At 31.3% G+C, this 23469-nt stretch overlaps 1 protein-coding gene across 1 annotated transcript in view; it reads right to left on the bottom strand.

The window, feature by feature from the left end:
* Positions 1–844: 844 nt before the first annotated feature.
* LOC114084082 (complement factor H-like) overlaps positions 845–23469 on the bottom strand; it is an 87814-nt gene continuing 65189 nt past the window's right edge. Inside the window, 11 exon segments of the mRNA XM_071619672.1 lie at positions 845–1083; positions 5347–5529; positions 8313–8489; positions 9626–9802; positions 10483–10656; positions 11338–11547; positions 11942–12124; positions 17092–17268; positions 19705–19884; positions 19989–20171; positions 20932–21108. Coding sequence (XP_071475773.1) covers positions 875–1083; positions 5347–5529; positions 8313–8489; positions 9626–9802; positions 10483–10656; positions 11338–11547; positions 11942–12124; positions 17092–17268; positions 19705–19884; positions 19989–20171; positions 20932–21108 — 2030 coding nt within the window. The 3' untranslated portion in view covers positions 845–874.

The raw sequence follows: 23469 nt of genomic DNA, 5'->3' as shown, positions 1-23469 counted from the left end.
GTTAATCACAATGCCAATTGGATGCGTTTAACTGCTGTTACCCAATACCATAAAAGTAGTCTACCATGTATTTCTAGTTGCAGAAAAAAGATTAAAGTACAATTTCTACTGAATACATATCACTTTCATACTACTGTAAAGTAAAAAAATAAAAAATTTAGAGACTGTCTCATAATTTAGAGACTGTCTTCTTAAAGGAATTAAACAAGTCAATCCTCTTAACTCTAAGTATAAATATAGTTTTTACAGATTTTATTGCATTTTCTGCCAATCATTTTTCCATAGTTATATAATAACAGTTATGATAGTTTTATAGTTATATATCCAATTAAACTTCTATTCCTCTTTATGATTTGTTTACATTGTTAAATGTACTAGATTCATATATTTTAGAAGCTCACATGTCATCTTTTTACATTTGCTTATGGATAAGTAATACTTAGTAATTGATTATATTTTTTACTAAAATAAGTCATGACTTAGTTTGGTTTTTAGATCTTTCTGAATTTTATAATTTTGAAGATGGAGAGTCTATCTTTTCATGCACTGTGAAACAGAGTCTCAGAGAGCCCCAAAAGTTATGTAGAAAACTTTCAGTTTGGAGAATGAGGGATACAGACAAGCATGGAAGTAATTGCATCTAATTTCTTGCATAGATGTTTTATGAATAGGATGCATGGTACTTTGGTTTGCCAAATTTGAATGCAGTGCTTTTAAGATGTGCGGCTCTATCCTCTCAGATTCTAAACACATTAGCAGGTATCAACACAAATTCTAATTTATGAATAAAAATGAGTTAAACAATACTTTAAAATAAAATTGAAAACTAGATTAATAATAAAAATTCTGAATTTAAGTGCACATTTTAATGAAATTAAGAGTATCTCTTAATACAAGCGGGATATTCCAGGTGACCATCAATACACCTTGTACGAAATGATTGATTTCGTGTTGATGGAGAATATCCATATTTACACACAAATTCAACTGTGTCCCCTGATGAAGAATAAAGCTTTTGATGTTCTTTCCATCTTAAGGTTATGTGATATCTTTCCATGATTTCTTCTGATATTACACATGCATCTGAAAGAAATAAATGAGTATAATATATTAAGTTAGATATGAGTCTTTTACCAAGACTTTGGAGTTTTCAAGTAGAATGTTTTTAATATTTCAGAAATTCTTCCTGAAAACTCTTCCTGAACAAATTCTGTGTGAATACCAGATAGATTAAAATAAAGTTAAAGTAGTAAATGATGTAAGAATTAGGTGGTTAATTTGTGATAATTATATTTTATTACCAATTCTTAAGATCATTTATCATATTAAGAGCTTGGCATTTTAGAGTGTAAAACCATTATGGTATCATGGCTGATCTTGTTTTTCTTTTTTGGACTGGAGATTGAAACCAGGGGCACTTTATCCCTGAACTACATCCACATTCCTTTCTTTTATTATTATTGTTAGACAAGGTCTCATTAAATTATTGAGACTTGCCTTAAAATAGTAATCATCCTGCCTCAGGATCCCATGTTTCTGGGATTACAAGAGTGCACTATCATGACTAGCTGGTTTTTCTTTAATTAAAATATTGGTCAAAAGCCTAGGGATATAGCTCTGTTGGTAGAGTTCTTGCCTTACATGCACAAGCCCTGTGTTCCATCTCCAGCCTCACAAAAAAAGAAAGAAAGAAAAGAAATATTGGTCAAATGCTACAAATTTTCAGTTATATAATGTATAAGATAGAAAGGGTGTCACATACATAAGCAGTATAAAAGACTAATGAAACTGCTGGGAGTCGCCCCGGCTCAAAAGACTAACTTCCCCATCCCCTGAGAAGAGCCGTACAATGGTGAGCGGTGCTGGCTCACATGATCCTTACCTACCAATCAGACTTAGCCCTGCTGGCTCACATGATCCTTACCCACCAATTAGACTAGCCCTGCTGGCTCACATGATCCTTACCCACCAATCAGACTAGCCTGCTGGCTCACATGATCCTTACCCACCAATCAGACTAGCCCTGCTGACCCACATGATCCTTACCCACCAATCAGAAAGCACCCTATGCCAACTGTCAAACCCTTCAACCTTTAAACTGTCATAATTGTCAAACCACCCCCAGCTCTATAAATATGCAGAGCTGTTCCTCAATAAACGGGCATTTTCTCTGACGACAAGCCTTGTTCATTCTTTCAGAAACAAAAAGTTGGTTATCGTAAAAGGTAAGAACAATGAACATACCTTTAATAAGACTAACCAAGAAAAAGAGATGACTCAAACAAAATAAGAGATGGAAAAAAAAAAAGACATTACAACCAATACCTCAGAAATACAAAGAGTCATTAGGGATTATTATGAGAAAATGTATGCCAACAAATTAGAGAACCTAGAAGGAATTTATAAATTTTTAGACACATAGATTCTGCCAAAATTAAACCATGAAAACATATAAACCAGAAGAGATCAATAATGAGTAATGAGATTGAATCAGTAATAAAAAGTTGAGGAAAGCCCATGACTAGATGCCTTTACTGATTAATTTTTTGAAATCTTTAAAGAAGAACTAATTCAATTTCTTTTAAATTTGTTGTGAAGATTTGAAAGAGAGAGAATCATTCCCAGCCCATTCCTTGAGGCTAGCATTACCCTGGTACCATAGCAACAAGAACACAAGATAAAAGAAACTGTAGACTAATAACCTGATGGACATGGATGTAAAATTTCTCAATAAAATATGAGTAAATCTGAATGTGATTCAACAGAGAATCATAAAAACTATTCACCATAATCAAATTGGTTCCATCCCAGAGTTGCAAGGATGGTTCAACATATTCAGATCAATAAACATAATACATCCCATTAACAGAATGAAGGATAAAAATCATGTGATTAATAGATATAGAAAATGCATTTGAATAATTTCAATATCACTTCCTGATAAAAGTCCTGAGCAAATAAGGTTTGGGAAGATCATACCTCAGCATCATAAAGACCATACAAGACATAGCCATAGGCAATATACTGAAATGAGAAAAGTTGAAAACATTTCCTCTAATATCAGGAACAAGGGTATCTATTCTCCCTGCTCTTATTCAGTAAAGTACCAGAAATTTTAGTCAGAATAGCGAAATAAGAGAAATAAAGGGCATACAAATTGAAAGGAGAGAAGTCAAATTATTTGTGTCTGCAGATGATATGTTTAAATATATATATAAAAAACCCCAAAGATTCCACCAAAAGACTATTAGAATGGATAAAGTCATTAAGGTAGCAAGATACAAATCAATATACAAAAATCAGTGAGATTTTTATACACCAATAATGAATGTGCTGAGAACCAAATAATAAAAACAATCTCATTCACTAATCTTTACAACAGCAAACAAAACAGCAAAGAACAAAAGACATCTACCACACACTGATTAAGGAAATTGAAGAAGATACAAAATAAATAAGAAAATTTCCCTGCTCATGGATCGGAAGAATTAGTGCTGGTAATAATACCTTAAGCATATATTCCTTCAGCAATAATACCTTAAGCAATTTACAGATTAAAAGCCATTCCCATTAAAATATGAAAGATATTCCTCACAGAACTAGAGAAGAAAATTCTAAAATTCATATGGAAGCACAAAAGACCCTGAAGAGCTAATGAAATCTTGAAAAAAAAAATAAATACACAAAGGCTGTAAGCATCACAATAACTTATTTCAAGACATACTACAGTACCATAGCAACCAAAACAGCATAGTATTTGCATAAGAATAGATACAATGACCAATGCTACAGAATAGAGACACACTCTCCTTCTCTCTCTCTCTCTCTCTCTGTATGTGTGTGTGTATACATATATATGTGTATTTATAGATAGATAGATATAGATATATCCATGCATCTATATCTGCTGATTCTTAACAAAGTTTCCAAAAAAGTTTCCAAAAAAGAAAACATTGGATAAAGGACCACCTCTTCAATAAATGATGCTAAAAATGGATATCCACATACAGATGATTGAATCTTGATTCCTCTTTCCATGTACAAAATTAAATTCAAAATGCACACAGGCTTAAATGTAAAACCTGAAAACTCTAAAACTACTAGGAGAAAATATGGAGAAATAAGAAACTGGTTCAAGCAACAATTTTCTGGATAGAACCACAAAAACACAAGAAACAAAAGCAAAAATTGACAAAGTTGATATATTAAATTGAAAAACCTTCTGCACAGCTAAAGAAACAGTCAACAGAATGAGACGAGCCATGGAATGGGAAAAAGACTTGCCAGCTATGCGTCTCACAAAGGGTTAATACCTAGAATGTATAATGACCTCAAAAAAACTAAAAACAAGTAATCCAATTAAACACTGGACAAATGATTTGTGAATAGACATATCTCAAAGAAGTACAAACAGTCAAAAATACATGAAAAAAAAAAAAAACCACTCAATATCATTAGCCATCAGGGAAATCAAGATGAAAACTACAATGAGATACCATATCGCTCCAGTTAGAAGGTCTATTATTAACAATAAACCCTAAAATTAATGTTTGTGACGATGTGAGAGAAAAAGAACACTTACACTCTCTTGGTGGGAATTTAAATTGGTACGATCATTATAGAGAGCAGAAGTTTTCTCAAAAAACTTAAATTAGATATGCTCTATGACCCAGCTATCCTCCTTCTGGGTACATATCCACAGGAAAAGAAATCAGCATACCAAAGGGATATCTGCATGCCCATGCAGTGTTATTCACAGTAGCTAAGATATTGAATGAGAACATGTGTTTATCAATAGATGAGGAGATAAAGACAATGTAGTATATTTACACAAGGGAATATTATTCTGCTACAAAGAAGAATTGGCTCTTGACATTTACAGCAAAATGGATAGAACTGGAGGACACTATGTTAAGCAAAATAGGCCAGACACAGAAAGATAAGACCCATATATTCTCTCTCATATCTGGAATATTAAAAAGGGTGACCTGAATGTAGAATAGTGACCAATAGAGGTTGAGAAGGGATATAGGGTGGGTAAATAGAGGTTGGATATGATCATGCTGAGTGTATGCATATACAGAAATATCACACTGACTCCCATTAATAAGAGCAACTATTACATGCTAATAAAAAATTTAAATATATATATAATTGTATTTATTAATTATTTTAAAATAAAAGTAACTTATTAATCTTTATTTCCTCACACATGAATATTTGGTAGAGAAGCATTCCACAGAATATTTATTTTTTAATATGTGAATTATTGCTATTTTACACAGAAAAGTATCATACTCAAGGCGCTGATTTTCCCAGGTCCCATGAGATTACTGAAGTACTTACATAAACATTTTGGCGGGTTTGACCACTTTCCATTTCTACATATTACTGTCTTGCTACCCTCAAGTTGATATAAGGATTGGCACTGATATTCAACTGATGAACCCGTAGGATATACTGGTAATGGGAATGAAGTGAGGTCTCCATTGTCAATAGGTGGAGGAGGCCCACATTTTCCTTTGGAATCTGGAAAAATATCATTTCATTTATGAGAGAACAAATCAAAATACAGGATAAAATTAAAGCCAGCACAAACATTACTCTAGATAGCATCAAGATTTCATGATTTCTGGTAACAAATGATTGCTCACAGAAATCTTAATCATAGAAAATGAGAGTTACATTTTAAGCTCTTCTTTTCATCTCACTGAAGGCGCATATAAACCATCAACAAATGTGTCTGCTTTATAATGATTCAATACTAAAAAATGTGTCAATATATAAATGCTGAACAGGTAGATAGTGAGGACAAACTAAGAAAGTTTCTTATTATATAGGACATTACGCAGTATTTATTGTGTCCCTTCTGACTTCTTTTTAATTTTCCTTTTTATTCCAAAAGAAATAAAAACTCCTTGAAAAAAGTTCAAAGGAAGTAAATTTGTAGAAAATAATAGGGAAATATTGTCTTCCTAATCTGGACAAGATGAGTAAAAATCATTGTCACCTATTCCTTTTTTTCAGGTTTTGTATGTTGGAGTTTTTTAAAAATATTGATTTGTTATATATGACAGCAGAATACATTACAATTCATATGACACATATAGAGAATAATTTTTCATATCTCTGGTTGTACACAAAGTAGAGTCACACCATTCTTGTCTTCATACATGTACTTAGGGTAATGATGTCCATCTCTTTCCACTGTCTTTCCTATCCCCAAGACCCCTCCCTTCCCCTTTTGCTAAGCATTATTTATAATCTTGGACATAATAAATTTTAAATGCCAATATAAGAAGACTCTAGAAGGTACAGAGAATTCACTCTGGCTAGGAACTTCAGGACTCAAGGAATGGCAAATAGGTTGTTATATGAGGTCACTTTTGGGCTCTTGTGTGTTCTAGATGGAGCACTGGAGAAGGTTGGTAATCTCAGAAATGATATCAGGTAGAGATAAATAAGGAAAAGCTCATGCAGAGTCTCATCCTTTTAACCTAAGGACAAGGAAGGGAGCGGCCTTGCTAGTCTAAGAGATCTTTAAAACAATACATGACCTAATCTAGAGAAAATCATAAAAACATCATAAGGCACTGATGACCAGAGACCACCCACATATAGGGGTGGCAGAACAGATACTGTATGCCTGTAGAGGCTGAATGAGAAACCTGGACTTAAATCCAGCATGGCTGTAATGGAGAACTACTGAACAGGAAATTTAAATAAAATGGGGGAGTCTCAAATGTAATACCTAAAATATCAAGTGTAAAATTAAAAATTACTCATCAATTTAAGGATCAGAAACATTAACAAACAAAAAAGATAATAAAAGAGAATACTGATGTGATAAAGATATTGATAGTCAATGTTTCTTAAAAGCTCAGTAGGGTTTAGAACAGATAAATATAACAAATTAAAAACAAAACAAAATGTCTCACTGTACAGAATGAACAGTTTGAGGATGACAGAAGGATAAATACATGCACTTCAAGATATAACAACATAAATTACCCAGTGTGAAAATAGACTGAAAAAAATCAATCAATGAATCAAACTTCAGAGACCTTTAGAGGAAAAGAAAATGTTGGAGAAAGAAGAAAGGATAATTGAGTTATCAAACAAATGAACAAACTAAGGAGGAAAAAGTCTATTATATTATATATTCTTCCTTTTAGCAATTAAGTATTATTTTCTCGCCCCTGTAATTGCTAAAAGGAAGAATGTATAACATAATAGACTTTTTCCTCCTCAGTTTGTTCATTTATGTTTATTTATGTTTGATGTTTGAAAGAAAATTATATCATTTGGTAACAATGTTCACTGTATGAACAGGAAATACTAAAGGGTAAATGGATTTAAATGGAAGCAAGCTTCTCATGTTTTGATCGAAAATGAAATGCCATTACTAGTAGAGTGGTAAGTTGCAAATATATTATGTATATATTGTAATTCCTAAAGCAACATTTTTAAAAAGAAAGGTAGTGGGATAAGCTATCATAGAGATACACTCAAAACCAGGAAGATAAATCAAAATGAAATTCTTTTAAACTGTTCCCTGAAAATAATGGAAGAGATCAGAAACAAGAATGAGAAATAGAGAAAATAAACAAATAAAACAAGAAACAAAAAGCCCAATATTTATTTTAAATATAAATGATCTAAATATACTAGAGGAAAGAGCAAGTAGGACAAGATAGATACATAAAGGAGACCTAATTCTGTGGTTTACATAAAACTGACTTCATCATTAGCCAAAGGTAGAATCAAAGTAAAGTGAGAGAAAATAAATTAGGAAAAATTAATTTTTAAAAATAGAAATGGATGATATAATATCTCCATTATTCATTTCCTGAATTCTGAATATTAGAATGCTGATGACCTAATATCCAAACTTATTTTTGTAAATATAGTGATTCCCTGGCTGGCCTCAGTCACATATTTTCAAATATACTCTATATACTGAAGATGCCCAAATGTATATTTATATTCTATGATCAGTCTTCAATGACCTATTTTCTGTTTCTCAAAGTAGATATCTCTTGGAGTTGTCAAAATGTACTGAGTGTCTTAACGTTTAAGATGAGGAATTTTCTCAGATTGTAACTGTTCTATTAATCTGGTTAAATGTGTCTTGAAAAAAATACACCATATTTCTTAGTTCATTTTGCCAGAAAATAAATCTTTAGCAATATCATATTATTTGCATTTGAAAAAATATAATCCCTAAGAATGACTTGACTTTATTTTTATCAACATATTTTACTCACATTATGTCCTCAAGCAAAGAAAAATTAGAAAATATGATCTTCTACCTTTGCACTGAGGTGGCTCTGTCCAAGTTCCATTTAGACACATCACTTCTACTTCCCCAAATATTTCAAAAGGTTTGATACATTCATAACGTACTCTCTCACCAGATGGATACTTAAGCATCTGGTTTGATATTATATTAGCATTTTCCACTTTGGGTGGATTCACACAGGAAATATCTGAATAGAAAGAAAAGAAAGTATCTCCACCTAGTGTTCATTTTGAGTAGCTAAACAATGAATAAGATTCTGAATACATTTTAAATAGGATTGAAGATTAATAGATACTTTGTCATGAAGAACTTTTCTGATTTTAATAAATTCACATGTAATACAAGGAAAAGAAGATATAGCAATATTTTTTTTTGTCAGAGCTAACCTTTCATGCCTTTAAATCTCTTCACTATCCTTCACTAGAACACTGATAGATATTTTATCCCCTTAAAAGCCACTGAGAATGAAATATTTCCCCTTGAGTTGAGTACAACAAATATTACAAAGTCCATAAGTGCAACATGAATTTTAAAATTCAACAAAAAATAAGAGTAACAAGATTATATAGCATCACTCTTTGGTATACAATTATCTTGCTCTTTAATTAACATTTTAGCCTCTTAAAATAAAAACTGAAAGATGCATCTCTTTAGAGAATAAGTCAAGAATTAAAAACATAGTTTGAAGAATAATTTGTTATTCTTAAAACACAGTTTAAAGATGTTATGTACAACTATAATGCACCAATAAAAGCAAAAAAAATAGTTAAGTAAATCTTTTAAAAAGAGGAAGATTATCAATTAAAAAACTAAAGATGTGGGAAAGTAACAGAAAAGTACAACTATATTTATAGAAACATAGCTTTTTAAATTTATTTATAAGTGCTTTTGGATACTATGATAAACTATGTGTAATTCCTCAGAGAGTTTTAGGTGCATGGTTAGTAATAACAGACTATAGCAATGGTTCCCAAATTGAGGAGTATGTAAAATCCTTTGGGGAACTTGATGAATAATTTCAAGTCATATCTCAAGATTATTTTTTCCAGTAGGCCTAAGATGACCTCAGGAATTTTCATTTGAATTCATAAAAATCTGTTCAAAATTTGATGCTGCTGGTCTAGGGACCACACTCTGAGAACTCTTTGGTATACATTGAACTGTGAGATTAACCACTATATATTTAATTCCAACCTAAATAATTAGATTATTTCTAATCTTAAACTTACTTTGTCTTGGCTTGAAAATTAACCTATACTCATTTTTAGAAAATTTAATATTTCATAAGACACTATATATAAATTTATAATGCCATCAACATACCTTTGCACATTGGCTTTCCTATCCATTTGCCATTAATACATGTTATAGTATTGGACCCTTCCACTTGGTAAAATTCTGGACATCTGTAAGTCACTTGATCTCCTGACTTATATGATTCTTTCCTTTCTCCTAAAAGCGTGGCATCATCAAAGTTGGGTAAATTAAAACAATCTGTTCCTGAAAGAAAAAAAACATGTATTTGTTCACTAAATTAAAAAATATGTAATATTTAATAGTAATATTCTAAAATAATACTTAGCTACCTATAGAACCAATGAATAATGAATAATATACTTCTTACACCTTGGCAAAATATGATGTTTTGACTTCAATTGAACTGTTCTAAATTTATCAAACATATAAGATAGGAATGATGCTTGAAGAAATATTAGTAGTTCTAATGCTTTAGATCAGATTTTTACATTCAAATTATTTTTTTGCCCACACTTGCCACATGTAAATTTATGTATTTCTACTTTTGGCTTCTGCAAATGTGAATTACTTACAATAATTATTTCAAAGTTTTATGAAATATGTATTTTGTTGTGAGATTGGTGATGAACTGAGCATGAGATGGATGAGTAGGGGCCAGTTTTTCTAGGAACAGAGAGAGATAAAAATTCTGAGAATGTACATTAGAGGATGCTAAATGTTCACACAAAATGATGTGACAATGAAACAATTTGGCTCTTACTGTCAAACATTTTTTAATTACTAGGTTATAATTCTCTGCCAGACTCAAGAAACTTCAGGTACCTTGTAAAATTCTAGAATAACAGCTTACTTTTTTATTTGTACCACTTATACTTTGAATGACGGAATCTATCACACATATTATAAAATTAAATACACTGTACTTATGCATTCTGGTGGGGAAGACCATTTTCCTCCTAAACATTTTATAAATGCAGGTCCATCAATCCTAAAATCTTCAGAACAATTGTAAATAACTTCTTGTCCCTATGGGTAACTGTCTAACTCATGAGACACAACACCATTAGGAATGGAAGGTGGAGGTTCACAAGGAAGTCCTAAAAAATAAAATAATGAAAGAATGAATCCATGTTTTACAACTCAGAAATTCAATTTTATAGGTCAATTTTGATATTTCACAGTTTTTGAAAAGAAATAATAATAAATAAGCTATTATAAAGTCACAGAGAATGTGCATAAAGGCTTCTTAAGTCCACCTTTCTCATGTATGTCCACCTCTCATACTGTAAAAACATGAGCAAGAAATTGAAATAAAAAATGTTGATGCTTTTAAGAGATCACCAGAGCTTCTCTAATAAACCATGAGTGAAAACAGAAACATTGAATAAATTGATGAGATGGATTTACCAAGTATTGTAAGACATCAGAAGGAACACTGTAAGAAAAATATTTTAAAAATATTTAAAATCTTGTTTGCAAAGCAAACACTACAAGTTACATAAATTTAAATTCACTACATGTTATATTTTTTTAAAAAGAAATGCCAAATTAAAAACTGACTCTATAATGAACCAATAAAATTAATAAAAATAGGATTGATTCAATAATGCAATAGTATTTTAATGGTAAAGTATTTAAATGATTAAATACATATGATAATCTATATTATTCTATACCCTGACTTTGACAAAAGCATATTATATTCAATTATTTGTACTCTCAATTATTTAAGTATTTGTATTCTCAAATCAGAATTCGAGTTTTCATGCAGTCCTCACCTACACACTGAGGTGGAGGACTCCATTTGCCCATGTAGCATGTTATCTCATCTTCCTCAGAGGTTGTGAAACCATCTTCACAACTATAATTCAGTTTAGTGCCATGTGCATACTGTCTGGATTCAATTGCTTCTTTCCCTTCTTCTGAAGATCTAGATGGACTAATTCTTCCATGGTCTATGTCAGGTGGTTGAGAACATGAAAGTTTTTCTGTATGAAAAACAGAAATCAAAGGGTCAAAGATAAATAAAATGTTTAAATTAAAACTAAAATCAAATACTATTTAAGCCTGTCATCAAAACATCTATGCTATCCTCTTGCCCAATATCTCCCTTGATTTGTGTCTCTTATATTATATGAAAAATATTCATAAATAGGAATTTATCTGCTAGTTATATAATATCCCAAAGTGTTGTCCAATTTTGTTGACAGAAATGAAAGATGGTGACTGGTTTATGAACCTAGATCATAACTTACAGTTTTAGGATCAAGTGTAATAGATAGAGAAATAGAAAAGGTCCTCATCTTTTTCATTTACATAAAGCAGAGGGGATTATTAACTTCAACTGAAAGCATGTTATAAAGCAAATTGCACAGTACTGACCAACACAGCGTGGTATTGACTGCCATCTTCCATTTTTGCACACAATTTCTTCTGCTTCCTTAATCAGATAATTTTCTTTGCAAAGAACAGATACTTTTTCTCCATCCTGATACTTCACTGTGGTTTTCATATCTTCAGCATTGGGAATCTGAGGTGGAGGTGGGCAGAAGTTTATCTCCACTTCTAGAAAATATTAAAATTAGATTTCTTGAATAAAAAATAGTAATTTACATATATTAAAATACTTTACAAAAAATAGAAAATTCAATAACTATGTATCACAAAATGATGATGTAATTATGTTCCATATTTATATATGTTATACTTTTCAATTTGGATGGCAGTTTAATATTACCTATTTTGATGGTCCTCCCATTTCTTCTTTTTTAAGCAAACTTATTTATTTACAAGAAACTTATTATTTGTAATCTTTAGATAATCTTAACTGATTAATACATTTTTAATCACAAGTATTAAATAAAGTATGCAATGAAGGTGATTTTAGAAATATACATGAACAAATGTATTGGGACTATAATAAAACCCTTTTGAAATCTACCAACAGAAGCTGATTAACAAGAGTAAAAATTTGCAGTCAGTTAACAAACAATTTGTATTGCTTCTAGATCATTAACCATAATTACAAATAATTTACAGTGTGCCATTTGAAGTTTCAACCTTCCTGAACTTACCATTTAGAAGCACACTCACATTGCCTAGGGGTATATAAATTGAGGGTATATATCCAGTTTAATGACTACACAGTTTAACTGTAGTTACACAATTAGTAGGGTATAAAATACCCCTTTGCAAACTTATATCTCAGTTTCCATAAAGCTAAATTCCTCAGATGTATCTTGATGGTTTATAATGTGAAGATGAACTATGTCCCTTTTGACTGGGGGAGGGCTCTGGATGAATCTGAAAGCAATTGGACTTCTGATTTCTTGAGCTTGCTTTCTCCTATTTTACTGTATTTTTTAGTTCATTAAAAGCCTTAGGCAAGTGTACACTAGGAAATACTGTAAATCTTTTCAAATGTGTGTTATGCTGTTAATAGCTCCTGGAGATAGTTTACTGAATAAACTTGATTCATGATTATTATTTACTCCAAGGTTTCTGTTTTTGTTTAAGGCAATATAATCACATTTTATCAATAATGTTTTCTAATTTCTATTCTTAAATATTTTGACATATTTCTCAATGTTTTCATTATATATTTTCATAAATTTATTTTCCTCAATTATTAATAATGTTTAATTATTCTTCCTATTTTCCTTAAGTATGTTCTTTTTTGGCTTCTAGATTGTTTTATATATTGCTTTTATTTTGTTCTTTGTTTTCTAATGTATGTTTTAATGCTATAAGTATATCTGTATTAAATCTGTTCCATAGATTTCAGTTTATACTACAATTACTGTCATTTAATTTAGAGTAATTTTTGGTAGTAAATAATTGATAATGAAGTTGTTTGTTTGTTTTCCAATTTTCCAAATTTGCAAGATGAGCATTCAAGATATCTAGTTAGCACTTTCATTACTTTAATTTTTACTTTTAGTTTAGAGAAAATACTTTAGGAAGTTGATTATTTAAAATTCATCTAGATTTCCTTTATCACACAGATATGATTAGTTTTTTAATGACCTGGCTACCTTAAAAGTAGATAGTGTATACCTTAGGATAAGTGTCTAAAAACTTGGAAATAAATATTTTATAACTATAAAAGGGTTACTTCACAAGTCCAAACAAATGTTGAATATATGTCTAAAAACATCAAAATACCTAAAATATAGACAGAAATAAAGAAGAAAAAGGCAAATCCCTAATCCTACATATCAATATTGACACCATTCATGCTATGACTTACTGAAAAAATAGGTAAAGTTTTGAAACAATATGGATAAATTTGAAAACCACTATTCACTTTAACCTTATATTACAACTAGAATATATGCATATTTTAAAAAAAATATTTATTTTTTAGTTGTAGTTGAACACAATATCTTTATTTTATTTATTTATTTTTTTATGTGATGCTGAGCATCGAACCCAGGGCCTCACACACAAGTGCTCTACTGCTGAGCCACAACCCCAGTCCCATATATGCATATTTTTATGTGAAAATGGAGCTATAAATAAAATAGAGAACATACAGTCGAATTTTTTTAAAAAAAAAATCATAGTATTGAAATATTGCATAGTTTCCTGAGAACAGAATTAAATAACTACACAGTCTGATAAGAATAAGTTATCTACAGAAAATAAATATTTGGAAATGAAAGAGCACACTTCAAAATAATAATTGTTGATCTAAAGGACAAATCACAAGGAAAATCAGAATATATTTCAAAGGGAATACAAATTAAATATAAATTATATATAATATATATACATAATTTGAGTTTATAAATAAATACATTTTAAATAAAATAAAATACATAGTTAGATATTCATATACATATTTATATGTCTAACTGTGGGACACAGCTAAGGCAGGTCTTTAAAAAGTGGAAATTTGAAGTTTTTATTTCAAATGTATGATGATTGAAATTCAGACATTAATTACTAACTTAAAATGGTAGCAGTGGTCTATGAATTTAGCTCAGTCATAAAATGCTTGCCTAGTGATGGAGGTGCAAGGCCCTGGATTATATCCCCAACACCATGCACAGAAAAAAATGAATAAAATAAAGGTGAATGGTAATAATAAAATTAAACTCAAAGTCTTTAGAAGGAAGAAAACAATAAACAGAAAATTGACAAAATTAAAAAGAGAGAAGAGAGAAAGTTAGCAAAGCCTAAATTTGAAACTTTAAAAATCTAAATCTGAATGAGAGAAAACGGATAAAATAGGGTGTTAAAGTTGGTTACTAAAATTATTAATAAAATTGAAAAAAAAAACTGTTATGATTTGGCCCCAAACTTCCTATGTTGATGCAGAAATGTTCAGAGGTGAAATGATATGTGACAGCTCTATCCTAATCAAACCATTCCAGTTTGAGTGGACTAAATGGTAACTGTAGAAAGGTGGGGGAGGTGTGTCACTAGGAATATGCCCTAAAAGGATGTTCACCATCCCTGTGGCTCCCCATTCTTTGCTTCCAAGCTATCATGATTTAAGCAATTCTCCTCTGATATGATACCCTGCCTCATCTCAGGCTCAGAGCAATGGATTTGGCCAACCATGAACTGAACCTCTGAAACTGTGAGCCCCAAATAAACTTTTCCTTCCCTAAGCTGTTCTCAGGTATTTTCATCACAGCAATGAAAAGCTGACTAACAGAAAAATGATAAAGAAACACGATAGAGGACAGCATATCAAGAATGTAACAAAGGAGTGACAGATCAGGAATCCTCAATCCTCCTTTTCTCCATAGACACTGGTCAACAATACATGAACCAATTCTCTTTGAGAGAAATCTACAAAGTGGTTGAAAGGCTCTTAATGCCAGGTGAGCCCTAAACAAATGCATCAAAGCCAGTAGGAAAATTCATGTCTTTCCATACCTCTCCCCCAGCACAGAGCTACACAATTGATAATAAAGTCCAGTTTCCAGACTTTTATTGGGCAAAGAAAGGAAGAGTGGAGCTTGTGTCAAATGCTCTGAATTTTCTGAAATTTTGTGTCAATTGTCTCAAAGTCATGATGCGATGGAATATACTTCAAATGCTCAAAGACATGCCCCCAGTGATGTGCCTCCTCCAGTCATATCTTACCTGTTTTTAGTCACATGCCTATATAAATTCTTTTTAAGCTGGAAGTATAGTACAGTACTTTTAGTCAGTAGTTTTTTCATATTAATAATCCATCAAATGGATTAATCCACTGATTAGATTACAGCTCTCATTACCTAATCATATCACCTCTGAACATTCCTGCATTTCACACACATGAGTTTTTTTTGGGACAACTTATCTAAAACATAAAAATAACCAATAAGCCAAAGAAGAAATCAAAAGAAAATTTAGATAGTATCTTGAGACACATGGAAATGAAAATATAACTTGCCCAAACATACAATTCAGCACAGTAGAACTGAGAATTACATCACATCATGTACGAGTAGAGTTTTTCCTCAAGAATGAAAGATTTAAGGGCTGCAGTTGTGGCTCAGAGGCAGAGCACTCGCCTAGCATACGTGAGGCACTGGGTTCAATCCTCAGCACCATATAAAAATAAAATATGTATCCATCTACAACTAAAAAGCATAAATGTTTTTTAAAAAGAATGAAAGATTTAAGATTTTTATATGTATGTGTGCACACAAACATGTAAAATTCACTGTATTATCAATAAAGAAAATGTATTTAGCATTTATTCAACACCCCCCAATGATCAAAATTTCTCAGCTAACTAGGAACAGAAAGAAACCCCCTCAATTTGATAAACAGCACCTATGTAAATCCCAAAATAACATGACACTTATGGTAAAATATTGAATGAAGAGTGCTGAAATAAATCAATACTTTCATAGTAATGGATTCTTTTTCATACATATTGCTTGAACAACTGGCTATCCATACAGAGAAAAAAAACAACTGCTACTTAATCTTGTACTCAAAATTAATATAAGGTGATAAAACTAAATTCTAGTACTGTAAAGCTATAAAGCTTCAGGAAGAAAATGTAAAAGAACATGTGTTCTTCATTGCATGTAAATTGTTTCCTTTTAAAAAAATTATCTCAACATATATTATATATAATCAGAGATACGATAAATTATGATATAATTGTGTATTAAGAATTTTAATGCAAACATAAATAAATAAATAAATATTACCAAAATAAAATAGAAAAAGAAAATTATCAAGTTAAAATATATGCCTTACATTTCTTTTTTAAATTGGTATGGCCATACTTCCTATATATTGGTATGGCAGAATTTCAAAACTATTGAAGCTAGTCCTTATAATCACAGAGAAAAAGATATAAAAAACTGAAAGACTAGAATGCTCTTTGCTATTCAATTGGAATTGCAAGTGTCAGTACAACCCAGAATTTTCAAGGCAGATAGAGACAAAAATTACCTTCCAACTTCAAAAGAAATTATATCAACACATAGCTAAATTTTTAAAAAACACAAAATACTACTTCTATAAGTGAGGAAAAATATAATGAATTTTAGAAAACATTGTACACAAGAACTTACTTGTGCAGGTTGGTTCAGGGTCCCATTGTCCATTGACACAGATTGAATGTTTCTGCTCCAACTTTCCCCTACATGAGTAACTGAAGTTAAAATTATGATTATATTCATTTTTATCTGATTGATTTGCTTCATTTGCAGTTAGTCTTGGTGCTTGACACTTCTCAAGTTGATCTGTTGCTATAAAATGAAAATATTTCCATGAAAAGACCAATTATAAGAATCAAGTCAATATAAAGTAGCTGTACAGTCAATGTCAAATGAAATTTTGATTTGTGCCTTTAAATCCTATCAACCAAATTATTCCTGGTCACCACTGCATGAGATGGCATTTATGTCCTATCTTTGAACTATTATAGATAATACCTGTCATAAAGATATTTTGTACTTTGGTAACTGAAAGAGCACAAGAGACTCATTTTCTCAGAAGATTTGCATACTAAATAGTTATCAAAGAACTAAATTTGGAAAATATTTTAAAAACACTAGATTTGGTCCCATATTTGAAACCTGTGCAAAAGATTCATATTCATTTGTTTTCCTAATTGCAACCACCACTATATTATCTATAATCTAGAATCCTTAAATATTAAAATAAAAACATCATCTATGGAAATGTAATATAACAAGTTGTTCATTTAAACATATTTTTGAGAGTAGTAACATAATATAATAAAATCTATCTAAAATATATTTTATAGGACATGAATAGTTAAGCAGATTTGTTATATGATCCGAGAGAGAGAGGAAATACTTGGAATAAGAAATTGTGTGCTTTCATTAGAAGTGTACCTTGGTGGTAGAGGCTTGCCTGTCATTTCCAGGCTCTAAGTTCAATCCCTACATCATAAAAAGAAAAAGTAAAAAAGAAATCAGGTGCTTTAAAATCATAATCTCTCTTTTTCCATTCTTAGAGTCTTTAAGAAATTATTATGTATACCAGATCATACTATAATCAAATAATATTATAATACCATAACAACAAAATTTTGCTGACTTTGTTATGAGTTCAATAAGTACTACAGAAGCTTTCAATGTACCATATATTTCAATAACTCAGGGAAGATGAGAGTTCTTTTTGAAAATGATAAAATGTCTGTATTGGTCTCTGTAAATATTTGTTATTAACAATTTGAAAAGCAGAGTCAAGTGAGGATAAACAGAGCAAAGAAAAATCAGTAACTACCAAAGCACAGTAAGTTTGTAAACCAATCTTTAAAACCAAAACAATGAAATGGGAAATTTAAAAATACATGAGGTACTTGAGAATTAGTCTCATCCTTGGGGTTGGTCCACAGTGTTGAGAAAGGAAAAACAAGAGGTAGAAACTAAAGGAACATCTTTGGTCAAGGGAAACTGTTTGTGCCCTGGATTTGATCGGTTTCTGAAAGGATTTCTTTGGTTTTGGGAGTAAATAAATATATTGAGAAGCATGAAAAGCTAGAGTGGTGGAAAGTACAAAATGAATATTGAAAGGGTAGAATTATAGACCAAACTATGAGAGCTGGAAGGACTTATATGAAGCAGACTATAGGCAGTAAGCAGAAGATGACTCACAGGATGAAAAACTCTGAGATCAGAAGAAATAATAATTGTAGCACAACTTTGAGTTTAATTAAAATGAAAAGTTGAGAGTTTCTCATGCCTAATATTAGTTTTCCTCCCATATGAAATCAGATAAAACCATTTGTGTATGAAAAAGGACAAGGATAAGGTGAGGTCCAAAAGGATTGAAGACACTTTATTCACAGAAATGTGTTTAGCAGAAAATGTTAATAATCAACATAATTTATTGTTTCATTTGACAAAAACTTAATAAATGCTTCTGTATGTCAATCCATCTTAATGTCATGAGAACAAAACAAAGGTAATTCCTGTTCTGGAGGAACTCTACTCTGTTCTGAGATTAATTATGTCTAGAAATCCAATGAATAAATAAGACTGGATACCCAGGACAGACTTAAAATGAAGGACCCAGGGAAATCTAGGAAAGAACTCAGTCTAAGAGAAAAGTGAAGAACCTTTCCTTTGGTCATCAAAGGCTTGATCACCAACAGGGAAAGTGTGAAATCAATCAGTGATATTTGATTCCTGGCCCAACACCAGATATGTAATGTTGCTAAGTTACTACTAACACCTGTGCTGCAGCTCATGAACTTCAGCTTGCTAACTTTGAAACTGAGAATTTATCCTTGTCAGAATCTCTGACAGAGAAAGATTCTTATAGGAAAAGCTAGTAACAAGTGGGTATTTTGTGGACTTTATTTGTTTTCCAGGGCTTGAAAGACAGAGTGCCATATAGAACAACAACAATATCTATGTAAAATACTTATATTTTTTGGAAAGGAATATTCACATTTTAATCGTGATTAAGTAAAATCTAGCTTTACATTTATAAGGTAAATAATATTAATAGGGATAGAAACATTAATAAATTCTATCACTACTTTTATTTATTTCTTCTGGAAACTCATATTAAATGCTGAGCAATAAAATTCATTATAGTTAAGACTAGACTTTTTTCAAGAATATCTCTAATTTTATGAATAGATTGCAAATATCTTTTCCATAAAACTTAAACTTCATTAAGTGTGAATTTGAGGAGGGCAGTCTTACCAACACACAGAGGAAGTTGGGTCCACATTCCACTAATACATGTAATTGATCTGTCTCCAATCATTGTAAAGGTTTCTGTACAATTGAACTCCACTGAATCCCCATGGTGATAAGGAGGGTCAGAAGGCTGGGCAAAGCCATGGTCAAGTTCAGGTATAGCGCCACATGTTCTCTCCTCCTCTATGTAAATTTCACAAATACATGTTGATAATGAAGACACAGTATGTATGTTTAAATAAATACAAAAATATTTCAGTTTAAATTTAGTATTTTTAATATATTACCAATACATTTTGGCAAGGTTGTCCACGTTCCATCAACACATTGAATTTTATTAGGTCCCTTCATCAAAAATCTAGGATTGCAATTGTATTCTACTACTACATTGTGTCCATATTCTTCTTTCTTTGTTTCTTTAACTTCCTCATTGAATAGTGGAGGAGGTGGACCACATGACTGTACTTGATCTATAGTAGAAACAATGGTTAATGGTTAAATAGTCTATCTTGCACGTAAAAAAATCCAGAAAAATGGAGAGAATTCTTTTTTAATTGATTATTTTTTCATATGATTAATTGTAAAATTCTTAATTAAAAATAAATTTTTATATTATATTCATATTTCCAAGTTGGATTAATTCTATTATAGTAACATTGGAAATATTTTAAAGCTTTGAATATTTTCAGTGATGTAGATATTTTGAAGATACATACAAACTGTTAGCAAATGTGGTTGTGTAAATTATATTAATTTTTAATTCTATAGTAACATTTTATCATAATTTTTTGAGAAAGTATCATCAATGAGACAAGCATTTGATCAACATCTTTAACTGATTTTCTAATGTACTCCATTGAATTAACTATAAACTGTTTAAATATTGTTTAGATATACTCTATGAAACTTGAGAGAAGTCTTGTACTATATAAAATGTCCAGTATTAATGGTAGCAGTGTAGGAAAAATGGAAAGTAACAAAGTAAATCTCTCTAGTCTCAGGCACCATATTTGTATGTATGAATACTCCCAATACATATTTCAAGAAATAATTGGTGATTAAATTCTTAAATAAACTAGTTGTGCTTTCTGCCACATAGCACATATCAACAACTTCATTAATTAGATTACAGATACAGTGGAAGCCAATAAAAAATTAATAGAAGAAAGAAAAAAGGTTTATATTCAATATTCTAATCATCATATTTACAACAGAAAGATAAATATGCACCTTTACATATTGGGATATCCGGGGAACATCCAAAATGGTAGCATTGTACTGAATCTGGTCCAACTCTTGTAAGTCCTGATCGGCAGGAAAATTTCAACAAATCTCCAACTTTATATTTATCTTTCTTGGGATCAGCCATTAAGAATTTTCCCATTTTGGGAATCCTGCATTCCCTTTCTAAAATAAAAAAATAAAATAATTTAATAAGAATATATAATTAATCGTTGACAAATTACATTTTACATTGTCATTTTAAAATGAGGTAGGTGTTCAGTGATGCATATACAGGACAGTATCAGAAAAATCCTCTTCCTGGAAAAAAATGTTACAGATTAGTTTTATTCACTGCCTAAATTTACTCATCTAGGACTCTGAGAAATATGGTGATATTGAATGGCAATATATCTGTCCTGAAATTTAACTTGCAAATTGAACTAGTTTTCACTGAATCTGGCTTATTATTGATATTTGTAAAATTTAATGTCATATTTTTGTACCCTTAAAACATGGAATTATTCTCATATTAAATCAACCTGTTTTGTATAAATTTTAAATGGTACATTTTTTAAAAAACTGGCTTTTCTGTTTAATATAATTGAGAAAATAGATTATATTAAAAAGCATCTCTAATGTATTTGAAGTTAGAGTAACATTAAAAAATTATATAATTAATATATTACAAATAAAGAAAACAAACTAAGAAATAGTTCAAAGTCAAACTGATAGGTGTCTTGAATCCTTACATTAATATTCAATTATTTTATTATAATTTTTATTAATGATTATTAATTATTTTAAGTCAAATGTGGAATACTGTATAAAATTCTCTCACATTTTTTAATTTTTTAAAAGTAGGTAACACTAGCAAATAACATTGAAAAATCATTTTTCTTATTTGGAATACCTCTTCCTTACAAATTCATAAAATTAAAGGCTGCAATTATAAAATTAGAACCATGGTAGAAAGAAAATGCATACTATCGAAATTCAAGTACCAAAACATTTATAAATTTAAATGTACAATAAAAACTATTTTTAAGAATAATGCTTCAAAAACTAAAAGTTTTTTCTGTGGGGCTGGGGATGCAGCTCATGCTTAGCAGGTGTGAGGACCTGGAATCAATCCCCAGAACCCCAATTAATTTTGTAATTCTTTTGAGTATTGCAGATTACTTTAGGAAAAAACTACACTTGAATGAGAGTCACTGGTATTCCACTCCTTGAATTATATTAAAATCGTCTACATTAAAGTCATTTTGTCTTTGGAGGGGGTTTCAAGATGGCAGACTAGAGAAGCCACTCTTGTGGCTGCCCAAGGCATGAAACCAAGAAAGCAGACAGGTAGCTTCTTAGCAAGGTGGGTGTACAAAAAAAATAAAACAAAAAAGGTGGGGGGAGGCTTTATTGGAATTTAATTGCTGGACATTCAAGGCAGATCAGGGACTCAGAGGTGGTATAAAATAAAATAAGGAAGAAATCCCCAGCTCCACAGCCACTACCACAACTGGAAGAACCAGCCACAGTGGTCCCTCCATGACCAAAGTGGAGTGATAAAGGAATTAAAGGAGCCCACATTTGGGGTAGACTTGAGGCTTATCTAGATATAGAAAGTTTAGAGATCAAAGACACTGCCCAACTAAACTGAATGGGGTGCTTCACAGTATGCTTGTGTGGGTAAGAAGCCACCATCTCTCCAGACTTTATGCAGAGGACAGAGGAAAGAACCATTTTGCAGCCATGGTGTGGTGGCCAGTACCCAGGAGAGCTGATTCCTGAAAAACCCGAGTTTGTCCCAAAATACAGGCCTAGAAAACCCACACTCATGACATAAAGTGTGTCTAAGTGACTAGGAGAAAATCAAATGTAGAGAGAGGTTTACACAGAGGAGAACTGGTTGTGGAAACCCAATTGGCTTTCCCCCTCTCCCTCTAAACATGCTGCTTTCAGAACCAACTAGAAGAAACATGCCTAGCTAGGAATTCAAAAGGGTGAGGTGGGAGAGAGTGGGTTTGGAGACTGAACCCAAGACCAGGAAGCATGGAATCAACAGGTGATGTAGTGGACTTAATATTGGCTTCTCACCCACATGAGTGGAACCCAGGGGAGATCCCTGGGGTGCAGTCTTCCAACATGGATTGACGATTGCTGATCCCTGGAGGTGCATGATTTAAAGTCTCCAGACCAATTGGCATTCAGTGAAGAACCTAGAGACCCACCTAAATCTAAAGCCCGCCTTCAGGAGTTCCACCTATGGGATTACCTCTCTCTCCCCAGCAATCCCACCTAACACTGCTAAGAAGGGAAGCTAAGAATCCTTTGAACTCCAGCAAACACAATTGTTAATTTTTCTTTTTTTTTTCAATAGTTAAAATAATACATCTTTATTATATACTAACAACATTATTATTTTCTTTTTTTTATTATTAGTTGTTCAAAACATTACAAAGCTCTTGACATATCATATTTCATACATTTGATTCAAGCAGATTATGAACTCCCATCTTTAATTCATCAAGATCTTTTTTTTCCCTTTTTTTC

Source organism: Marmota flaviventris, chromosome 12 (genome assembly GCF_047511675.1).
Source record: "Marmota flaviventris isolate mMarFla1 chromosome 12, mMarFla1.hap1, whole genome shotgun sequence".
Classification (NCBI taxonomy): Eukaryota; Metazoa; Chordata; class Mammalia; order Rodentia; family Sciuridae; genus Marmota; species Marmota flaviventris.
The sequence above is the reverse complement of the archived record's forward strand: the minus strand, read 5'-3'. Positions and strand labels throughout refer to the sequence as shown.